The sequence below is a fragment of the Lontra canadensis genome, unplaced genomic scaffold (assembly GCF_010015895.1).
Source record: "Lontra canadensis isolate GAN:19392208 unplaced genomic scaffold, GSC_riverotter_1.0 scaffold83, whole genome shotgun sequence".
In the NCBI taxonomy this organism is placed as follows: domain Eukaryota; kingdom Metazoa; phylum Chordata; class Mammalia; order Carnivora; family Mustelidae; genus Lontra; species Lontra canadensis.
This window is the reverse complement of record NW_022631077.1, coordinates 7,011,843-7,032,677: the sequence shown is the minus strand read 5'-3', so window position 1 is coordinate 7,032,677 and position 20,835 is coordinate 7,011,843. Positions and strand designations below refer to the sequence as shown.

At 33.9% G+C, this 20,835-nt stretch overlaps 1 protein-coding gene across 6 annotated transcripts in view; it reads right to left on the bottom strand.

Moving 5' to 3' along the window:
• Positions 1-2,817: 2,817 nt before the first annotated feature.
• Positions 2,818-20,835, bottom strand: part of YTHDF3 (YTH N6-methyladenosine RNA binding protein 3) — a 39,026-nt gene continuing 21,008 nt past the window's right edge. For all 6 annotated transcript variants that reach the window (XM_032882634.1, XM_032882633.1, XM_032882636.1 and 3 more), the window contains one exon: positions 2,818-5,940. In XM_032882634.1, the coding sequence (XP_032738525.1) occupies positions 5,917-5,940 (24 nt within the window). In that variant the 3' untranslated portion in view covers positions 2,818-5,916. The remainder of the gene's footprint in view (positions 5,941-20,835) is intronic.

The window sequence follows — 20,835 nt, the reverse complement described above, 5'->3', positions numbered from 1 at the left end:
GGTTAGGCCTCTGCCTTCGGGTCAGGTCACGATCTCCAGGTCCTAGGGATCAAGCCCCACATTGGGCTCTCTGCTCAATGGGGAGCCTGCTTCTCCCTCTCTCTCTGCCTGCCTACTTGTGATCTCTGTCAAATAAACAAAATCTTAAAAAAAAAATTATTTAATATATCTTCAATCCCTTTGTTAAAATCATCGCTCTATACAGATTTAGAACTCAGGGAGTAGGTATGAATTAGAATTCCTCCATTGGAATTCCTCCAATATACAATTGTTCTATTGAAAAAAGGAGAAAGTGAAAATAAAGTTCTAAAATGATACAAGCAAAAAGGAAAATGCATTGACACAGCCTGCTGGGATGAGGCTAAGTAGTAATAAAATATATTCTTATATTCTTCTTCAAAAATACGGGGATAAGGGGGAACACAACTGCCCACTGAAGTGTAGACTATGACTCTTCAGGAGCACAGTTCAGCAAGGAGAAAGAGTGACTTTACAATGGAGAAACACCACCTCGGCCAGGTGACCAAGGTCAACATCAACGAGCATATGCCGGGGCTATGCATCTTCGATACGATGTGATGGAAATGGCAATTTCCCTATGGGGTAATTCCCCCTCCCAAAATTCATAACCTCAGTCAAATCCTAAGAAAATTGTGAGATAAAATTCCAGAGAGCCATTCTACAAAATATCTGACTAGTACTCAGTACTGTCAAGATCTTCAAAAATAAGACCGAGAAACCACCACACCCAAGAGGAACCTACGAAGACATGGCCAACTAAAGGTAATGTGCTAGCCTTGATGGCAACCCAGACTAGAAAATGGACATTAGGTAAAACTTTAAAAATCTCAAGCGAAGTATGATAATGTACCATAAAAATTGGTCTATTAATTGTAACAAACATACCATATTAATGTAAGATGTTAATAAGGAAAGCTGGGTGCAAGGTATATCGGAGCTCTGTCCTATCTCCCCAACTTTTCTGTAAAACTATTCTAAAAAAAACTGGATTAAAAAAATCCATAAGGATAATGTAAAATGGCAGTAATATGAAAAAACAAAAACAAAAAACTTTGGATTTCTTTGAAGACATTCCCTTGTCTCTTTTTAGCAATACTATGGAAAAGATGGAGATTTTGTACCACTGAACTTCAAAATTCACTGAAGGGAAGCAGTGGTCATATTACCATCAAATAAAATAAATAAATCTAACTTGGGGTCTTCATTACTTATATTCTGAAAATAAAGGATGACTATTAAAAATTATATTGGTTTCCAAACTTTTCAAAAGACCTAACATTCACCACTGCTAAAGTAAGTCACAGTGTACAAAGCTACTGAAATCATAAATTATAGAGGTGGGTGGGTGGCTCAGGTCATGGTCTCAGGGGTCCCAGGACTGAGCCCCACACCAGGCTCCCTGCTCAGCGGAGAGTCTGCTTCTCCCTCTGCTCTTCCTTGTGCTCTGTCTCAAATAAATAAATAAAATCTTTTAAAAAATCATAAATTATAAAACTTCAGAACTTGGAGGCATTCTACACTAATCTCTTGGTAAGTGCACTGAAACAAAGGAAATTTGCTCAGTATCGACCTACCAGTTAGAAGTAACTCAAAGTCTGGTCTTTCAACTTTCAATTCTAAGATCTTCAACTATACAATAATTCCATTCTGATTACAGACATGTCAGATAGAGCCAATAATGTTTCTAAACAACATTCAAATATCTACATCCCTAAGTGTGTTCTATGTAAGGGGTATTCTTTTGACGCGCAAGTAGGGTGGCAGGAAGGGATGACCGGTCAGTGTTATGAACTGCACTTATATCTTCCTTGCATTCTAGGTTTTACAAAAATAGTGTTTCATTTACATTTAGTCCCAATGCTGCACAGGCAACTCAAATTAGAGAGTAGACAAATTCTGAACTTAGTGCGGTATTTTAAAAATAAACTGTATTTAAACTGCTACTACCACGTGTAGGTGATACATAGTTCTACTTTTCACTAATACACCAAAAGTAATGAGAAAAGAGTATACCTCAAGATCATGCAATTACAAGTACTGTACTTAGAAAGCCTTGAGTTAGCCTAACTTCGGACTACAATATTTTAGTTCCTAGACTAGACTTACTAAACCTAGCATCACTAAGCAAGATAAAGCCAGGCAGGTAAGAATTAGGGTCCCAACAAATGAGTAGCCTTGAATATAAATATGCTGATGAGATGCAAACCCTCCCTTTAGGAAATGACCAGTAAAAAGGAGGTTTCTGATGATGCCAGTGTGGGACACCTGGGGTGAATCTGTTAAACTGTGCCCCCATCACATGCCATCAATGTTCTACAAATCTAAGTTGTGACAGCACAAAACTCTTTAGTTTCTTCCCCCATCAGAACAAGTACCTTAGAGCCCAGCCAATAATCAATGCACCAGCCAGATTCATCACGATCTACATAAGCTCGATCTATCCCAAAGGATAACTTAAAGACTGTTAGAAAAGCATTCCTTGGTACCAAGAATGGGGGATTAGGGTTATTAGACAGCTGGTACCACCACTTCCTCCTATTACATGAAAACAAATAGGCCTCTTTCTCTTTTGCTCTCTAAGTTTAGTATTAAGAGCATGTAATTGAATAAGCTCACTGGAGTGGATAAAGATTAGGATAAACTGTTATCCCCCTCTCTTTAATTTCCTCAGTTAATTTAAATGGCCAACTAAAACAAGTGATACAATCTATTTGTACTCGAGAGAACCGTCAATCAGGAAATCCATAATAGGGCAGGCAATACATATTTTTGAAGATAAAATGGAAAAAACACAGATATGAGTGAACAATTTTTATTGAAACCCTCAAAGATTAAAGAGGACCAAATGGTGAGTTTGGGTACCATAACAGAAAATCTCACCTAACTGTACCATCATTCACAGGAATGAACAAACCCAAACACGACAAAATTCAATTTCTCATGTAATTGCTACAAGTGAATGTAAATGAACTAATCATTTTATCATAACCTTTCTTTAATCATACGAAAAAGAAGGGAATTTACATGGCATAACAAAAGATATGCAAAACTTAATGAAAACACAATTCTCTTAAGTTTTTCAAACTTATTTTTATAGGATGCAGAATGCACTTGAAATGATTAAATGATTTAAGCTGATTCTTTTTTATTGCAAACTGTTTTAACATCAGCTTAACCCCCATGCATGGTATTCAAAAAGAACACAGCTTTTTAATTAGAAAGATCACTCAAGTTAAAATGAGGAATTAAGTACTAAAAATTAGGAAAAGGCTGGGGTTTCTTCTGAAAGGAATCTTCAAGTACCAATATGTATAGAGAAAGAATACTAATTTTGGTTACATTTTCCCCCTTACTGTTAAATATACAAACTATAATACCTTTCAAAATAAAATACCCACATACGATAACTTTAATTAGAAACAATCAAACCAGATCTTGGAAAAATATTAAGCAAGAAATTTGCTGGGCCAATAATGTCTTAATTTGTGATTATTCCAACATTTGATGATGTGTCTCCTGCTGTAGAGCCCAGGTTCTCTTCCTTTTGGTCCCTACAGTTAAGAAATATTTAGTTAGTTGTGCTATTGAGACAATCTGTAATAATTTCGCTTAGAGAAAAAAACTTTTTTTGCCATACACTGACAGACCAAAGAGGAAGAGAAGGCAGGTGCTCTGAAGAAAACTTAAATGAGAAAAAAAAATACCAATTTTGAAAAAAGTTTTTTTGTTTTGTTATTTTGTTCCCCCCCCCCACCCAAAGGAATGCTGCACCCATTTCACTTAATATTAGAAATCCAGGTTAAAGGCACTGGGATGTATTCCTCACCATGAATAGACTACTCAACTACATCTGACATCAGAGTCTGCTACTGCAATCAGCCTGCTTGCTGAGAGTGACACTTCTTACATAGAAACTTAATGTAAATTAAACAAGTTTGAATCCACTTATAATGTAACTAGTTTTATAAAAATATTCAGAGTCACTAATAAAGCACCAAGAAAAAGAGAACCTCAGAGAGAGGACTCAGACCCTTCCTACAAGGTCACCCCTTTACAGTTTTGTCTAATAGGACCTCCAGAGTGACAACAGTCATCTTTGACATGTCCTACCTATATAATCTTAGGGATGTAGACCATTGCTATGGTGACTATACCCAAATGCCCATTTTCATTATAAATAGTTAAGAGACATGTTACAAGATTTCATGGCTTACTCTTAAAAAGGTAAAATAGGTGCAATTTTCCTTTAAGAAAGACTTTATTCTGTAATACACCATTAACATTTGATGTTCCCTTCAGTAAACACTGATAAAACTACACTGGGACTACCAAAGAACTGTGAAGTAGCTAAAATTATTACAAATACTGTACTTTTTCCCACTTGAATACAGTATTTGTACATTTAAGAAAACATTGTACAAAAAAATTATATAAATGAAAGCCTCAAAGAAATATCTGTCACTAAATTTTTGAATTGAAGTGACCAAAGACCATAGTAAATGAAAACATTTCTAAACATGATGTAAACATAAATGGAGTAATGCAAAACATCAAGGTATTCAAATCTACTATATTGCTATTTTCACCCTTAATGTATCTTTCTACATAGTTTTCTCCTTTTGGAACAGTAATATAAGGGGCGGTACATTATCTTCATAACCTTATGCCACCAAATCAGTTAATACAGATGCTTGACACATTTAATTATACAAAATCAATTTGTTTCAAGTTACAAAATTAATGTTGATATGTAATTAATGAAAAAGATAAGATGTTAAAAAGATAACTATAAGAATACCCAGATATATGCTGTATTCCCATTTATATAGATCTGATCAATAAAACATCAACACATTCACTTAGATACTGATTTAATCCATGGATCAAGGCCATATTTTCAAAGTATTTTAAGGATGCCAGGACACTGCAAAAGCTGGAGAAAAGAGTTGAGGAACAGTATATGCTTGCTAAACAAGAACTATGTTTATTTAGCTAGTGAATACCTAGAGTAATAAATTTTTACTTCATGATAGCAATCAGGCTCGCAAACACCCAGAAATAGGAATTAAGGGTTTTAAATGTAGTTATAAAGGTCATAAAAAGTCTGATTAGACTGAGGTACATTTACTCAAAATTTTGAGATTCATTAAGTGGTAGCAAACAAAATAATTCCTCAGACAAATGCACATTTTTCAGTATACATATTATTGGGGGAAGGAGGGGAGAAGAATGTGCATTAATTGGTGAAATCCACCAAGCTGCATATCAATATTCTGTTACACCAAACAGTTTGAAGACAAGGGAAATGTTCTAATATAATTTCAGATTATGTTTCATTTGGCTAAAATAGAGCTTAAGGTTGCTTTGCCATATTAAAAGTTTACTACAATAATTTTTCACATAAACATTTAGACTTGAACTCCAGGACTAAATATGGCATGATTATTTTGCTTTTAATCTGTCAAAGAGCTAAAAATTGACAATTTAAAAACTACAACAAAGAAAAAGTTGAAGCAGTGTGACTCTTACATCATTGAACCACTTCTAATGGTTAACTGTTAGTATTTAACAAATTCAAAGAGTTAATGAATCCTTGCATTCATTCAGTCTTCTGTGCCTTAGCTAGGATGCATAATTACAAAAGACAGCAGATACTGGTAAAAGCTTCAGGACAGAAAGTGCTTGACGAAGTTACAATTCTCAAGTGTGTTTGGTGAGAGTATAAGGGCAGATGCGCTGATGAAAACCATTACAAGAAGAGTCAATTCTGTGTTAGAGTTCAAAGATGTCACCTTAAGCAGAAAAAAAGCTTTAATAATGTCTTCTTTGACTTATTAGGCATTTCCAGAGTCTACATCATTAGTGTTGTAATTCTAACAGGACATCTTCATATGGTTATTGTTTGTTTCTATTTCTCTCCTGAAAGAAAAACACAAAGAATTTTAATAAAACACTACCATTATTTAAAAATTTAAATTATTTGTACTATAATGCAAACCATCTTCATAAAAATTTCTTCAAATACTAACTGGAGTAAGTAAAAAAGATTTACCTGCACACAACCATAGAGGGCTGATTACCATGAAACATTTCAAAATTAAGCAATCCAAACACAAAGACCTATTTCAGGAGAGTATGGCCCTCTCCACAGCCCTAACCCCAAGAAATTTTGTTTAAGGAGAGAATATGAAATGTGTTTTTAGGCCTTTCAATGAGTTTTTAATGGTGAGGTATCAAAACAGACAAAAAGGCCTCTGAAGCAATATGAAAACTTTTGGCTAAGCAGAGTTAGGAGGAAAGGAAGAGTTGCATTAAATTGCATTCAAGTTGTATTACGTTAAGATTCTAGTAGTAACTAAAAAATACCGTGAATCACAAACTTCCTCTATATCACATTCTCACATTCATCATATTGTAACTTTTCCCTATCAAGAAACATGATTACTTATTATTTCCTTTAAGTGGAAATCCCTTGAACAAAAATTAAACTGAGTGATGTTTTATCAATGTTTATTAACCAAATATTTATCTATAGTACTTCTGCCTGTGAAAAAAGGATGACCAGTGTTGTGCATGTCTATCAAGTGCAAGCATCATGTAGTCTGTTTGCACCATCTTTTTTTATTATTTTTCAAGATTTTATTTATTTGACAGAGAGAGAGCCACAAGCAGGGGGTGAAGGAGGGAGACGGAGAAGCAGGCTCCACACCAAGCAGGGAGCCAGATGTGTAGATGTATCCCAGGACCCTGGGATCATGATCCAGCCAAAGGCAGATGCTTCACCGACTGAGCCATCCAGGTGCCCCTGTAAGTTTTTATTTTAAACAAGTTCACAGGTGATCCAGACACTGCTGGTCCAGAGAACACACTTTGAAAACCACCTGTGTTTAAACAAATTATAAGACTCACTCTCTGTTTTCACTACTCCCATTTTATATTCCCAAAAGCATTACATGTTCTATAATAAATATGAATGCACTTTGCAACTGGTCAAAATAAGTTCCCATCCTGTGACAGCATCAGAAAACTGTATTTTACATTCCAAAGAGAACTTTTCAAGTTCTTTGTTACTAAATTCCTTTCTTTTTTATTTTAATTTACTCCTAGAACTTGAAGAACACTACTTATACAGAAAGCTAATCAAATAAATGCCCTACCACATGATAGCTACAAATCATTTTATACACACATTATCAGTGAAAGACTCTGAAATTAAATAAAACAAAATGAAAGCAGACACAAAGCTACCTAATTAAATCACATTTCAAAAGGATAAAAACAAAAATCCAACAACATAAAAAAAACAAAAGATAATTTGGTACTGGGGAGCTACAGTTTAATTTTACAAAGGCCCTAAGCGCTTAGAAAAAAACAGCCTAAACATAAAATCCAGTTTTAAACTGAAGGAAACAAATAGATTTGTATGAAAAATTTTGAAACCTGCTCTAATTAGCCAGATATAAAAATCTAGAGAAATTCATCAACTCCACGAAGAGCCCCAAAAGTACAGACAAAAAAAAAATGGCACTATTTAAGGATATGTAAGACAATGAGAAATTTAACTGAAGGAAGATGATCAGCTGTATCAATGAGGATTATGTATTACTTAAATAGAAGTTAGAGATGCTATTTCAGTTTGAACAGTAATCAACTATGCACTTTAACTGGATCAAATTTAAAATATGTAAAATTACACATGTACTATAATAAATCTATGTGTGTAATGTGTAACTTCCAACTCAGTGGACAGAAAAAGAGGAAAAAAAAAAATCAATCCAATAGAACAGATGGGTCGGGGGCGGGGGGCTTGAATGATCTACATTTAATTAGAAAGTACAAAATAAGACAGAAAATACACATTTATATCAAGCATCAAAAAAATGTATGTTCACCAATGAAAACAATTCAATGCTTCAAAAATCCAGTTATACATGATTACAAGAAAATAACCTAAAACATAATGACACAAAGTTAAAAGTAATGAAAAGACATAAGACGACACAAACCAACTAAAGACTGACAGAATTATATTACTACCAGACAAAACTGATTTAAAGGCAAAAACCATTGTTGGGAGATAAAATGGTCACTACATACTAAATAACAGACATTTTTAAAATAAGCTGTGACACAATATTAAACTAAAAAAACTTTACATACATTAGAAGTTGTCAGAATTATAAAGAAAATTTGACTGGCTTCTCATTACAGCAGGAGAATTTAACACATTTCTCTGTAATTGGTAAAATGGAAATATTAGTAAAAATATAGGCTGCATATACATAATACAGAAAACCGAGGCAATTACAGGGTACACAATGAACCACCACAAAAGGTGACTATATGTCAGACTGGAAAGCAAATCTCAATAAATACTGAAGAGTCCACGTCATACAACATCACATTTTCTGACATCAATTTTAGAAGCAAAACAGGTAAACAACAACAAAACACCTTACCAACATTTGGAAATTCTAAAAACACACTCCTAAAAGTCTCCCCAAAAATCATAATGGAAATTCAAAAATTTTTACATCAGTACAATGAAAATGCTTAGTCTATGGCCCACCAAACACTTAGGAATGTACATGTGCAAAACTGAAAAGAATAAAAAAAGGCTCAAAAGTAATGAGCTATCATCCAACTCAGTATGTTAGGAAATGAGTAATAAGTCCCCAAAAGTAGAAGGAATGAAATCAGATTGCAGCAGAAAATAATGAAACAGAAAACAAGAATAAATAGAACCAAAGAGAATAAAAATTGGTGTTTGCAGGGAAAAGCTAGTGTCTGGAGAGGGAAAAAAACCTAGCAACAAAAATCTCTGGAAGGACTGATTTAAAACGAAGATACATTTAGTATCATGAAGACTGATACAACTAAAAAATAAAAATACTATTCATGCCAATATGAAAAAAACCTTAAAACAACTTCTTAAAAATATAATTTACCTACATACAATTTACCAAACTAAATTCAAGAATAAACAGAAAACCTGCAGAAGTGACTTATAATAACTAAAGAACATAAATCAACAATTAAAAACTACCCCACACAAAAACCCATCAGGCTCGTGTTTTTGTTATGTACCTATGTAAGTATGTATGCATGCATGCACGTATGTAATCTCTACACCTAACGCTGGGGCTCAAACCCAAGACCCTGAGATCAAAAGCCAACCAAGAGCCCCCAGACTCACATGGTTTTAGATGTACATTTAATTAATTGTCCTAGAACTGATCATTCTAAACTAACACCAACTATTCCAGAGACTAGAAAAAGGGGGAGCATCTCCTGAGTATTTTGAGGGTAGCAATACTTTGATACTAACAGTGTCAAGAGAAGAATGAAAAAGTAACAGTTTAGTCTCACTTGTCACAAAAGGATCTCTTCTAAGGCTGTTTTGCTGGTAACTGTGTAGAGAAGCAAAGGTGAGATTGGGAAGGCCAGTAAGGCTAGCACAGTTAATAATCCAGAACAATAATAACAGCCCTTAGATGGTGATGAAAGATGTAGAGCTTGGTTTTGAGATACATTTTGAAAGCAGAATCAACAAGACTGACTTACTGATGTATCAACTGATTAGATACAGAGTTTAAGAAAGAAAGAGTCAAGAATGAGTCCCCTTAACTGGAAGGGCAGTGGTGCCCTGTACATAGAGAAGGTTTGGGGCAGGCAAAGAAAGAGGGGAGTTAGATTTCAGATACTTATTAGACAGCTGTGAGAAGATATCAAATAGGCAGTTCGACATATGAGTCTGGAGACAGGAGGAAAGGCCCAGGGCGGGGGGTGTATACATATTTGGAAGTCTTAGCATTATAAATGTCCATCAACAAAACTCAGGTCTTCCTGAATATGGTCAATACCTTGGCTTTAAGACAACAAAACCCATATTTATATTAACAAGATCTAGAACTGAGCCTGACACTGTTAACATTAAATAAGTATTTAAATATAAGGAGAGATCTATGGGCATGCTATTGACTACAGACCACTAGAAATATGAGATTAAGCAATATGGAGCTATCAGTGATAACTTCTTGTGCTATTCTAAAATGACATACATATTACACAACTGCCATCATAAATAACATGTACTAGTGTGTTGTTGGGAAGTAATACAGGAAGGAAAAAACCTGAATTAAACCAAAGGAGGCATGGTCAAGTACACCTATCCAGTACACCTAAAGGTCTATGTCTTTAGTGATAGTTCAGAAGAAGGCACTTTAAACACACACTCTTTATGACACAAACTTTCCAAAGTGACTCACAGAATTTTCACTTTTAACAATGACTGACAACTCAAAAAACAATTTGCTGAGATCCCTCCTTCTCTCATTTTCCATTAATAATACAGCTAGGCCTCAACCAGTCAGATTTGGAGATTTGAGGGCTTTTCATCTCTGGTATAGGGTTTCTTCCCCATTTTGAGCTGAGTAGACACTGGAGACCAACGTATGAACCTAAGGCCTAGACACAGAACTTGGCCGGTGGAGAAGAGCTCCAGGAGGAAGTTTACTTGCTAACCCATGTCTTTTTGACAGAGCATAATGGATGAGCTAAGACTTCCTACCTAGGAAACAGCTGGAAAACAAAATTTTCTTCAGTGTCCTCCGAAGAGCCAAAAGCTTGCCCTTAACATTACAAATAGATAACTTACTTCTTTTTAATCACTGGTAGGTTTATCACTATTAATGATATTTCAGTAACCAGAACTGAGACTACATAAGCCACAAGGGAAAAAGCAACTGTGTATCTAAGAAGTCTCACCATCCAAAAAGAAAATGAGAATAAGCACAAGGAATGTAAGTACAATAAAAGAGAACTGCTGAAAGAGCCAGTGAATACCTGGTGGGGGTGGGGGAGTAGAAAAAGAGAGACAAAAAGAGAGAAAGCAGGCAGGCAGTCACTTGAGACCCAAATGCAACAAACACCTTTTGTCTAGCTTGAAAATCTGACTTTCAAATTGAAAATTTCAGTAGATGAATGAAAGGGCTTCAAAATGGTCATTGCCTTATTTAAGGAGTAGAATATTAAGTCCAAAAATTACCTCAAATTACAAAGCAGAAAAAGAGAGCTAGAAATCACAAAGAAAAAAAAATAAGAGAACCGTAGGATAGATCTAAGACAAAACAAATATTCTAGAAGTAGGAAAAAGAACAAACACAAGAGCCAAATAAATAACAACTAAGTAACAAAAATTTTCACAAATTCTTTTAATATTCTTTCCTGCATGAGGTAGGGCTTGCTTTTCCTCCTCTAAAGTGTGGGGCTGGATATTCTTACTTGCTTCTAAGAACACAGTATGCAAAGGGAGAAAAAAAATACTTATATTAGAGAAGTCTAGCAGATACAACCTAAACCAAGTAATCAAAATTAGTATCACTGAGTATTAAATTATCTATAATTAGATTGAGAAGGACACACCAGTTATGCAGTATTCTTCCCATAAACTCAGTCTAATTATGAGAAAGCATTAGGTAAACTGACACTGAAAGACACCTTAAAAAACATGTGCCCTGTAGTCTTCAAAAGTGTTAAAGTCATGAGAGACAAGGAAAGACAAAGAATTGTCTGTCATAGCTTAGGGAAGACTAAGGAGACATAAAAACTAAATGCAAAACCGGGTTTCCAGATATTCAACAGAAATAGACATTAGTGGGAAAAGTGGGGAAATCTGGAAAAAAATCTGTAGTTAACAGTACTGTACCAATGTTAATTTCTTAGTTTGGATAAACATATTAGCATTATGTAACATATCAATATTAGGAGAAACTAGACATACAGAAACATCCAGTATTATCTTTGTAACATTTCTGTAAATCTAAAAATTATTCAAAATGAAGTTTTAAAAAAGCATAATAAAAAGCCAGAAAAATACAAATCCCAAATATATTAAATATCATATTGCCATAGAAATATGAAATGCATAGATGTTCTTCAGGGTATTGTTAATTTAATGGCTGCCCTGCTTCTTTTTATGTTTATTGGGAAAAGTGTTAAAATTACATCCCAAAGTTAAAACAAGTAAATTATCAGACTTCATTTTTAAATTAAAAAAAAAAGGGGGGGGGTGGGGGTATAGGCATGTTTCAAAAAAAGACAAAATTATAGACAAAGAATGACTACAGTTAATATATAACAGATTCAATTCTTCAGGAAAATTAATTACTTACCAGGAATATAATCTACTCAGATTGGCTTACTGACTGAAAAATTTCACACTAGAGAGCAAAACAAGGGCAGTAACAGATGGATAAAACCCCCAGCTGTTCAAAAGCCTGTACATTTGTCCAGATCCATTAAAGTGTTTTAATACTGAGATAAGCTTCTGACCTGCACTATCCCAAAAACTTGATCAATCATTTTGCATTAAGAAAGCAAAAGACAAAGAATACAAAGGAAACAGATCAGTTCCATACTGTAAAATAAATTCAAAATTTAAAAAAAAAAATTATCAAGGGAAAGGATAATGATTATGCTTTGGAGGCTCTGTTTTGGGAAGCCAATTCTTCAATTTTTTTAAACTTACATTTCTATGTAAGTGAGAAGGAACATTCTTGATCCTCTGCATGACCACACTATAATAAAGAAACTGCTTTAAAAGATTCCAGTGCTCAAGTGTGCATTTACACAATAAAGAAGAATTTCAGGTTTGAGTAAGTATATGCAGTCTGGTAATTTATAAACAATTCATCTGTACCAACCAAAGATCAAGTAATCTCAAAGTGTACTATAAAATGGAAGAGTTAAGAGTAAGTTCAAATAGTGAAAAATGGTGGAGAACAGCTACAATATGTGTTAGTTTAGGTCCAAATGAGTAATAACATGATTCTAAGAAGTCCTAGAATTAGGACTAATTCATGTTTAGAGCTGTAATTTAGTTTCAACAAAGTAACATCATTCATCACACTAAATTAACTTTTTTGTTGATGTGTAGCCTTATTTTGGTTTTATAATTTTCACTTAAGACACACTATATTAAAAAATAAAATCACATACAAAATGAAACATAAAGATCAAACTAAATAAAATGGTCTCTATTTACAGACAATCTATTGGGCAGAACATCCTAAGGATGTTCTATTAGAACTAAGAGAACTGATAGGTGAATTAAGAAAGTCACAGGATACAAAATATTTCTACAAACCAGCAATGAACAACTGAAAAAACTGAAATTACAATTACATTTACAAATATAAAACACTAAAAAAAATTAAAAATTAAAAAATACATATATAAAATACTTAGAATAAATTCATCTAGAGACATGTGCAGGTCCCCAACATTGACAAATGTAAAATTTCACTGAGAGAAATTAAATGTCTGTCTGTCCAAGCAGATTGAGTTCCTTAAAGAAAGGGCTCTTTATCATGAGCAGCTCACTGGTAACCTTTAATATTTATCTGTTGACTGAGTAAGGGACCACACTTAAGAAAAGAACATACAGGATCAAAATATATGGTGATATAGGCTGACCAGAACACAAGATGTGTGCTAGTTTTCTCATATAAAAAGGTTGGTCTGTGATCCCAGGGTCCTGAGATCGAGCCTCACATCAGGCTCTCTGCTCAGCAGGGAGCCTGCTTCCTCCTCTCTCTCCCTGCCTGTCTACCTACTTGTGATCTCTGTCAAATGAATAAATAAAATCTTAAAAAAAGGGGGGGGGCACCTGGGTGGCTCAGTGGGTTAAAAAGGATGGTCTGGGGACCCAAGAACAGAGGCTCTGAAAGCCAAACAAAGGAATTCATATCCAATTCCATTTTGGATCAGATTTTAGTCTACTTACAATAAAATGAAAGTAATAAAATAATTACATTTCAGACTTTCATTCACAAGTGGAACTGTTCAATAGTAGCTTTGTTATATCTTAGTTCTTTTATTATATATCCTGTAATCTTTTTTATTCCCTTACGTTATTTCAAATCCAAAAAACATCAGTATTGAATGTGTAAGAACTGAAATACCTTTCAATAAATTCAAAGTTTTCTGCCAAGAAACAGTAAAGTCAGTTTCACTCAGTAATTATACAGTGCGATATAAGTAAATTTCTAAAGAAATTGCACATCAAAATTTTAAAATAAACTATTAGAAGTAAACAGAAAAGATAATTCAACAATTTGAGTTACTTCCTGAAACCTAAAGAAGATATTTCATATTAACTTAGATATGTTCCTGCAGTTAACTATGTATTTGCTGCTCAAGAAAAATAACTGAAATACCATTAAATTTTATGACTGTTCATACCGTTACAGGAATGAAAGTGGTATCTCCGAAGGATATGTAATTAATCCAGTAAATACCGATAGTTCATTTAACTAAAACTCCAAAAATTCTTTATCAGCACTGGAACAAAATACAGCCACTAACTCTCCTATGGGGTAAAAATATTTATCCAAGAAAAAAACAGAAACAAATCAGTATTATAAAATGTTAAATCAAAGCACCTCTTTTCTCACCTGTGGCCTACAAAGAATATTTATCAAGTTCAAAACAAGAGTCTACGACAATTAAAACTGTATCATCTTTTTTTTAACTGTATCATCTTGAATATACAACATGTCACTCAATGTTTTCTCAGATAATTTGTCACTTAAATATGCAATATAAAAAAGTTTATGGTATCCAGGCACCTGCTGGCTCAGTCAGTAGAGTATGTGAAATCTTAGAGTCATGAATTCAAGCCCCATGTTGGATGTGGAGCTTACTTTAAAAAAAAAAAAAAAGTTTATGGTATCCAGGTGCCAAAATCTACTTTCCAAAGAAATAGTCTCCAAATTTTACTGTAAACATCAAAGGAAAAGCAAGATTTTATGTACTGAATTTGTTACTATTAATCATAATCAACTCACTTCATAAATAAGAAAAGTCCATCCATAAAAAAAAAATTTACCAAAAGGTGGTTGAGCACAGACTTCAACTCATTCTTGATCCTAAGAACTATAATTTGATTAATGGAAAAGCATTAAACCAAGTGTTCTACTTGAGAAAAAGAAATAAGGAACTGTCAGGGAAATGCTTACTGTTGTCACAGAAACAGTTATTGTTGAATTGACTTCTGTATATTAACAAAGATTTGGTTACTCTTGAGATAGACCTATCGCCTCAGATTCAAAATTATTCTGAAATCGAAAAATACTGTATGAGGTACTAAAACTTACTCTAGCCTAAAAATACCTAACAATATAATATAGTATACATGAACAAAATACACAGAAGATTCTAGAAATTAAAACCACTTAATAACAAATTTATTATAATTATGTCTTACTTAATTCTACATAAACTGCAGGTTTTCATCCCTTTCTGTACGAACAGGTAAATGCCACATTTTGGAAATTCATCTCAAAGTTACAGGCAACTGAAAACTCTAATTTCTATATGGAGAGGAAAGAACTATTAAACAAAAAATTTCACTTGAGATTATGTTTCCTGGTCAATAAGGATTTATAAGAATGAAAGAAACTAGTAGGATCTAAATGACTCATGGTCAAGTACAACAAAAGTAAAATTTCAATAAAAGGATTATCTAAACAGTCAAAAGTAAATTCTGCTGTGCAGACTACTTGAATTTATTTTATCTGTACAAATATACCCAGAACATTACTGGTTCTTTGTTTTCTTTCATTTTCTAATTAAACTAGCTTTATTATTAGAAGTAATACGTACAAAGAGCAAGTTAAAGTAAAAAGTAAGCTCCTCCATCTACCTCTAACCCTTTCTATTTTAAGCTCCTCCTAATGGGTTGCCACTATTTAAGTAGCGTTAGTATATATACTAATATATATTAGAGAGAGTGTGTGTGTGTGTGTGTGTGTGTGTGTGTGTGTGTGTGTGTATTTCTTGTTTTCTCAATGCAGACACTATCCATTCCCACTGAATATGACAGGTAATTTATCACAGTGGATGGGTATGTTATATTCTCCTTCTCTCCTCCCTCCTTACACTAGAAGCCACACTATTTTTAGTTTTAGTGATTGTCTTTCTGACTCTAAATAATAATGCCAGGCACAACTGCTTGATATATCATCTTTGAACAATTAATTATGTTACCTTTAGAAAGATGAGAAAAATACTGTATTTATTTACCCTTCTTCAAATCTTTCTTTCCCATTCCATCTCATAACATTTTGCTCTAACTATAATTAAATCTTTTATATGCTAGTGTCCATTTCTACAGATGGAAAAACCAAAAAGCAGCATTCATTATGTATCTTGAATGATCAAGTACATAGTTCCTAAATTAAAAAAGTGCAGCGATTTAAACCAATAAATAAAAATTCATTCAAGCTTTCAAACTTTACAAAAGGAAAGAGATTCTTCAAAGCATCTACCCAGTTAACAAACAGTTAATCATCTGCTTATTTGCCAATCATTAGGTGCTAGGGATTCAGCAGAAAAAAGGCAAGCCCTGCTCTCACAGAGCTTATGTTCTAATGAGAACATGATTGGCTAGAAATGTTATTTTCTTTTTAGCTTCCTTCACTTCTCCAAGGTCACTGGTTCCCCATTGAGGGCTCATTTCATTTGTCAGGCTTCAAAGACCACAGTGACAATTAACAGACTGAGTGGAGATGTACAGAGTCCTGAGGTAAACTACATACAACGAACACCTATCAGATGCACAGTCCCTGTTGAGAGAGACTTATTCCAGTGTAACTAGTTAACAGGTGTTACCTTTATTGAATTCCTTTTTCTGTTGAAAAACCTCTTCAGGTTACTTTCTCATGAAGACTATGTGACTACTCCTGCACACCTGAAATCTTTATTTTGCATTTCCCCTTCAATGATATAATGTGACATACATCTTTAAGAACATAATTCTATATACCCCCTTCCCCTCCATTCTAAAATAAGATTTTCCGTACGAGTATCCAGAGTTGTAGATGGAAAAATTCTGATGATAATCTGATTCTCCTTCATCTGCAGTAGGCAATCTGTCTTTTGCTCAGGGAGCTTAAGATTTTCCCTTTATCCTGCCTTTAGTTCTTTTCAATTTGAAAAAATACTGCTAGTTATTCAGCCTGAGCCCATTCCTTCTGAAAACATAAATCTTTTGTCTTTGGGCATTTTTCTCCAATCATTCTTCCTTTGGTTTTTTCCTTACTTTTTCAAAACTCCTTTAGAAAGACAGTGGGCCTCTCCCCTCTTTCCATACTTCTTTCACCTTTTATATATATTTTTCATCTCTGTTACTCCACATTTGGAAATTTCTTTGATTTGAAATTTCAGATCAACTGGACTTAAAACATGAACATTTTATTATCTGCTGCTCACTAACTTTTATCTGCACATTTCACATTTCTCATTTCTAAGAACATTTTCTAGTTTTCTTTTTACATATGAACCCAAACTAACAACAAATTAGTTTTATTTTTTTAATTATCTTCTGCTTCCTAAATTCTTTTAGTGAGTTTGTCTTGGCTGTTCCTGTCATTAAGCTTGATTTTAATCAAATATATCAAAAATTTTATGTGTTCAAATCTAAGAATAAAGAAGTAGGCAAATACTATGATAACTAGCATGGAATTCTCTTCCAGTTTTAAGTTTCACCAATATCCCTTACTCTAAAAGACAGAGCATGACTTTCTAAGTATTATATAACCTGACAGGACATCTAGCAAACTCTTCCACTGAGTGCTTTGATGGCAAGGTAACCTGGAGACTTACTCCAATGTCAAAATAACCAGAAGAAAAAATCAAGCAAAAAAAATCAATCAAAGACCCAGTGATGAGAAGATGGAATTAGCTTCTTAAAGTCCTTGTCTTCTACCACAAGTAGGCCTAAGAACTTCATGAAAAACATGAACACACTAGGAAGAGAAATGAAAGAAAGTTACAGTAACCACAGACCCAAATCTAAAATTTAAAACTAAAAACTCTATGAAAAACTATAGGAAAAAAATCTTCCCAAACCTTTGCCTTTGCAAGGCAAAGATTAGTATAAGCCTTCTAAATTTGTTTTTACTATTTAAAATTGCTTGGCTATTTTAGGTCCTCTACCTGATCTTAGCCCAGGTCTTACACTAGAAAAAAGGCATAAAGGACACTGTAGATCAATAGGTAAGAATATTATGGTTATATAAGAGAATATCCTTATCCTCAGGAAATATATACTATACGTTTTGGAGCGGGGGTAAAGAACCATGACATATGGAACTTATTCTCAAACTGTTAAAAAAAAAAAACACATAAAGCAAACAGGGAAGAATGTTAATAGGTTAATCTGGATAAAAGGCACATGAGTGTTTCAGGTATTATTCTTGTTCTTCCAAATAAATTAAAAACTATTTCCAAACAAAATAATGAAGGGAAAAAGATTCATGTATGTTGTTGCATTCTCAATCTGTACTACTCTATTACTAAGGCACCAATGTATTTTGGCTATTTTCCTGCTGATGACCATTTAGGTTTCTACCAGTCTTTTTACTTCATTCTATTTACTTCATTCTTGTGTGTCTTCTCGGGTATTTGGAAGTTTCTCTTAGGTATAATTCAGGAAAACTGCTGAATTCGAAGGTAAATGAAATTTCAGCTTTTATGTAAGAGAATGCAAACTACTTCCTCACATACTATTATCAATGCTCCTATCTGCAACTGCAGAAGAGATTTTGTTGATCTAGTTTCTCCAGTACCTTATATCATCAAATTTCTTAATTTTGCCAAATGAATGGATATAAACTATTTTCTCAATATAGTCCTAAGTTGCATTTCCCTAGTTATTAATAAGACTGAGTATCTTTTTACATATTTATTAGCCAAATTTGTTTCCTCTTTCATGAAATGACTATCCATCTTTTGCCCATTTTTCAATTGGGTTCATCTTTTTCTTAAACTGATTCACAGGAGTTCTTTACATATTCTTGATACTAATTTTTGGTCAGTTACATCCAACATTTCTGCAGTGCCTAGCATGTCTTTCCAGTTTCATTAAAGCATCTTTTGGTGAACAGATTTTTTTTTTTCAAATAAGTTCCACATGCCCAACATCGTGTTTGAACTCACAACACAAGAGTCACATGCTGTACTGACTGAGCCAAGTAAGCGCCCCTTGACAAACAAATTTCAATTTGGTCAAATTTCATCAATCTTTTCTTTTATAATTAGTGCTATTGTGTGTCTTAAGAAATCCTACTTTACCCAAAGACCGAAGAATTATGCACTTGGGAAAATATGACCTCCAAATATCACAAGGTTTGAAGAATTTCAGCAAAATACCAGAGGGGTCACACTAAACAATGACTTGCAAATCCTTTTATGTCAAAAAGAAAAAAGGCATAACAAGTAAAAAAAAATTCTACCAACACACCACTGATTTACCCTCCTTAGCCAAGGAGGACCAATAACAGACAGGGAATAAACACATCCTTCATCACTGGGATGCCAAGAGTATTTAAAAGCAGTTATGCTGGAAAGCTTAAGTGCAAGCATGAGCTTATCTAAGAGAAAATCTACAAATAAAAGTCTACACATTCTTCCTGGACAAGGGATAACAGCACCAGAAAGAAAACTGGACAAGGATACATGGTACCGCAAATGCTAGACAATTAACAAACAGGGAAAACTGTTACCTTACATGGTAATTTCAAACTCAAAGCAAAGTTAAATTACACTTACTAGCACATCCATGTACTGGTTCTCCCTTCTCATTCTCACAGACTGATGAAACACTACACTGGTGAAGTCAACAATGAACATGATTCTCTCATCTCCACATGAGCAGCAGGAAGAGAACATGCAACTAACACTAAGCGTTGAAAAGAAGAAAGAAAAAAACAACCCTGTTTTGGAGCAAATACCTGACTTGAATGATCCTTTTCCAGGTTCAATGATCACAGAAAATAAGTCAAAATGAGTCTTAAAATACCATTTCACAAGAAAGGATACTAATCAAACTATAAAGAATCAAACTAAAAAGCTTCTGTATAGTGAAGGAAGCCATCAACAAAATTAAAAGGCAGCCTACTGAATGGGAGAAGATACTTAAAATACAAATGACATATCCAATAAGGGGTTAAAGACCCGGACATTTTTCCAAAGAAGACAGATGGTCAACAGACACAAGAAAAGATGCTCAACACCACTAACCATTAGGGAAATGCAAACACAATGAGATCTCACCTCACACCTGTCAGAATGGCTAGTATCGAAACGACAAGAGTTAACAAGTATTGGTGAGGATGTGGAGAAAAGGAAACCCTCGTGTAGTGTTTGTCAGAATATAAATTGGTGCAGCCACTGTGGAAAACAGTATGAAGGTGCCTCAAAAAATTAAAAATAGAAATACCATACAATCCCACTTCTGGGTATTTATCCAAAGAAAACAACATGATTTTGAAAATATGTATACACCCCTATAGTTTATTGCTGCAGTATTTATAAACAGCCAAAATATGCAAGCAACCCAAGTGCCCATCAATAGGAAAATGACTAAAAAAGATGGGGCAAACACAAACACACACAACAGAACATTACTTGGCCATTTAAAAAAAAAAAAGAATGAAATCTTGCCATATGTAACATGGATGAACCTAGAAGTTATTCTACAGTAAGTGAAATAAGTCAAAGACAATACCATACGATTTTGCTCACTTATATGTGGAACCTAAAAAACAACAGAACAGAAACAGACTCATAAATACAGAAAAAGGTACAGGAGCTGGGGGAGGAGGTAAGGATGGGTAAAATAAGTAAAGAGGAGGAAGAGATTAAGAGGTACAAACTTCTAGTAATAAAATGTCAGAGACCAAATGTACAGAACAGGAAATATTCAATACTGTACTGTACAATACTATAGTTAACTTTGTATGGCGACAG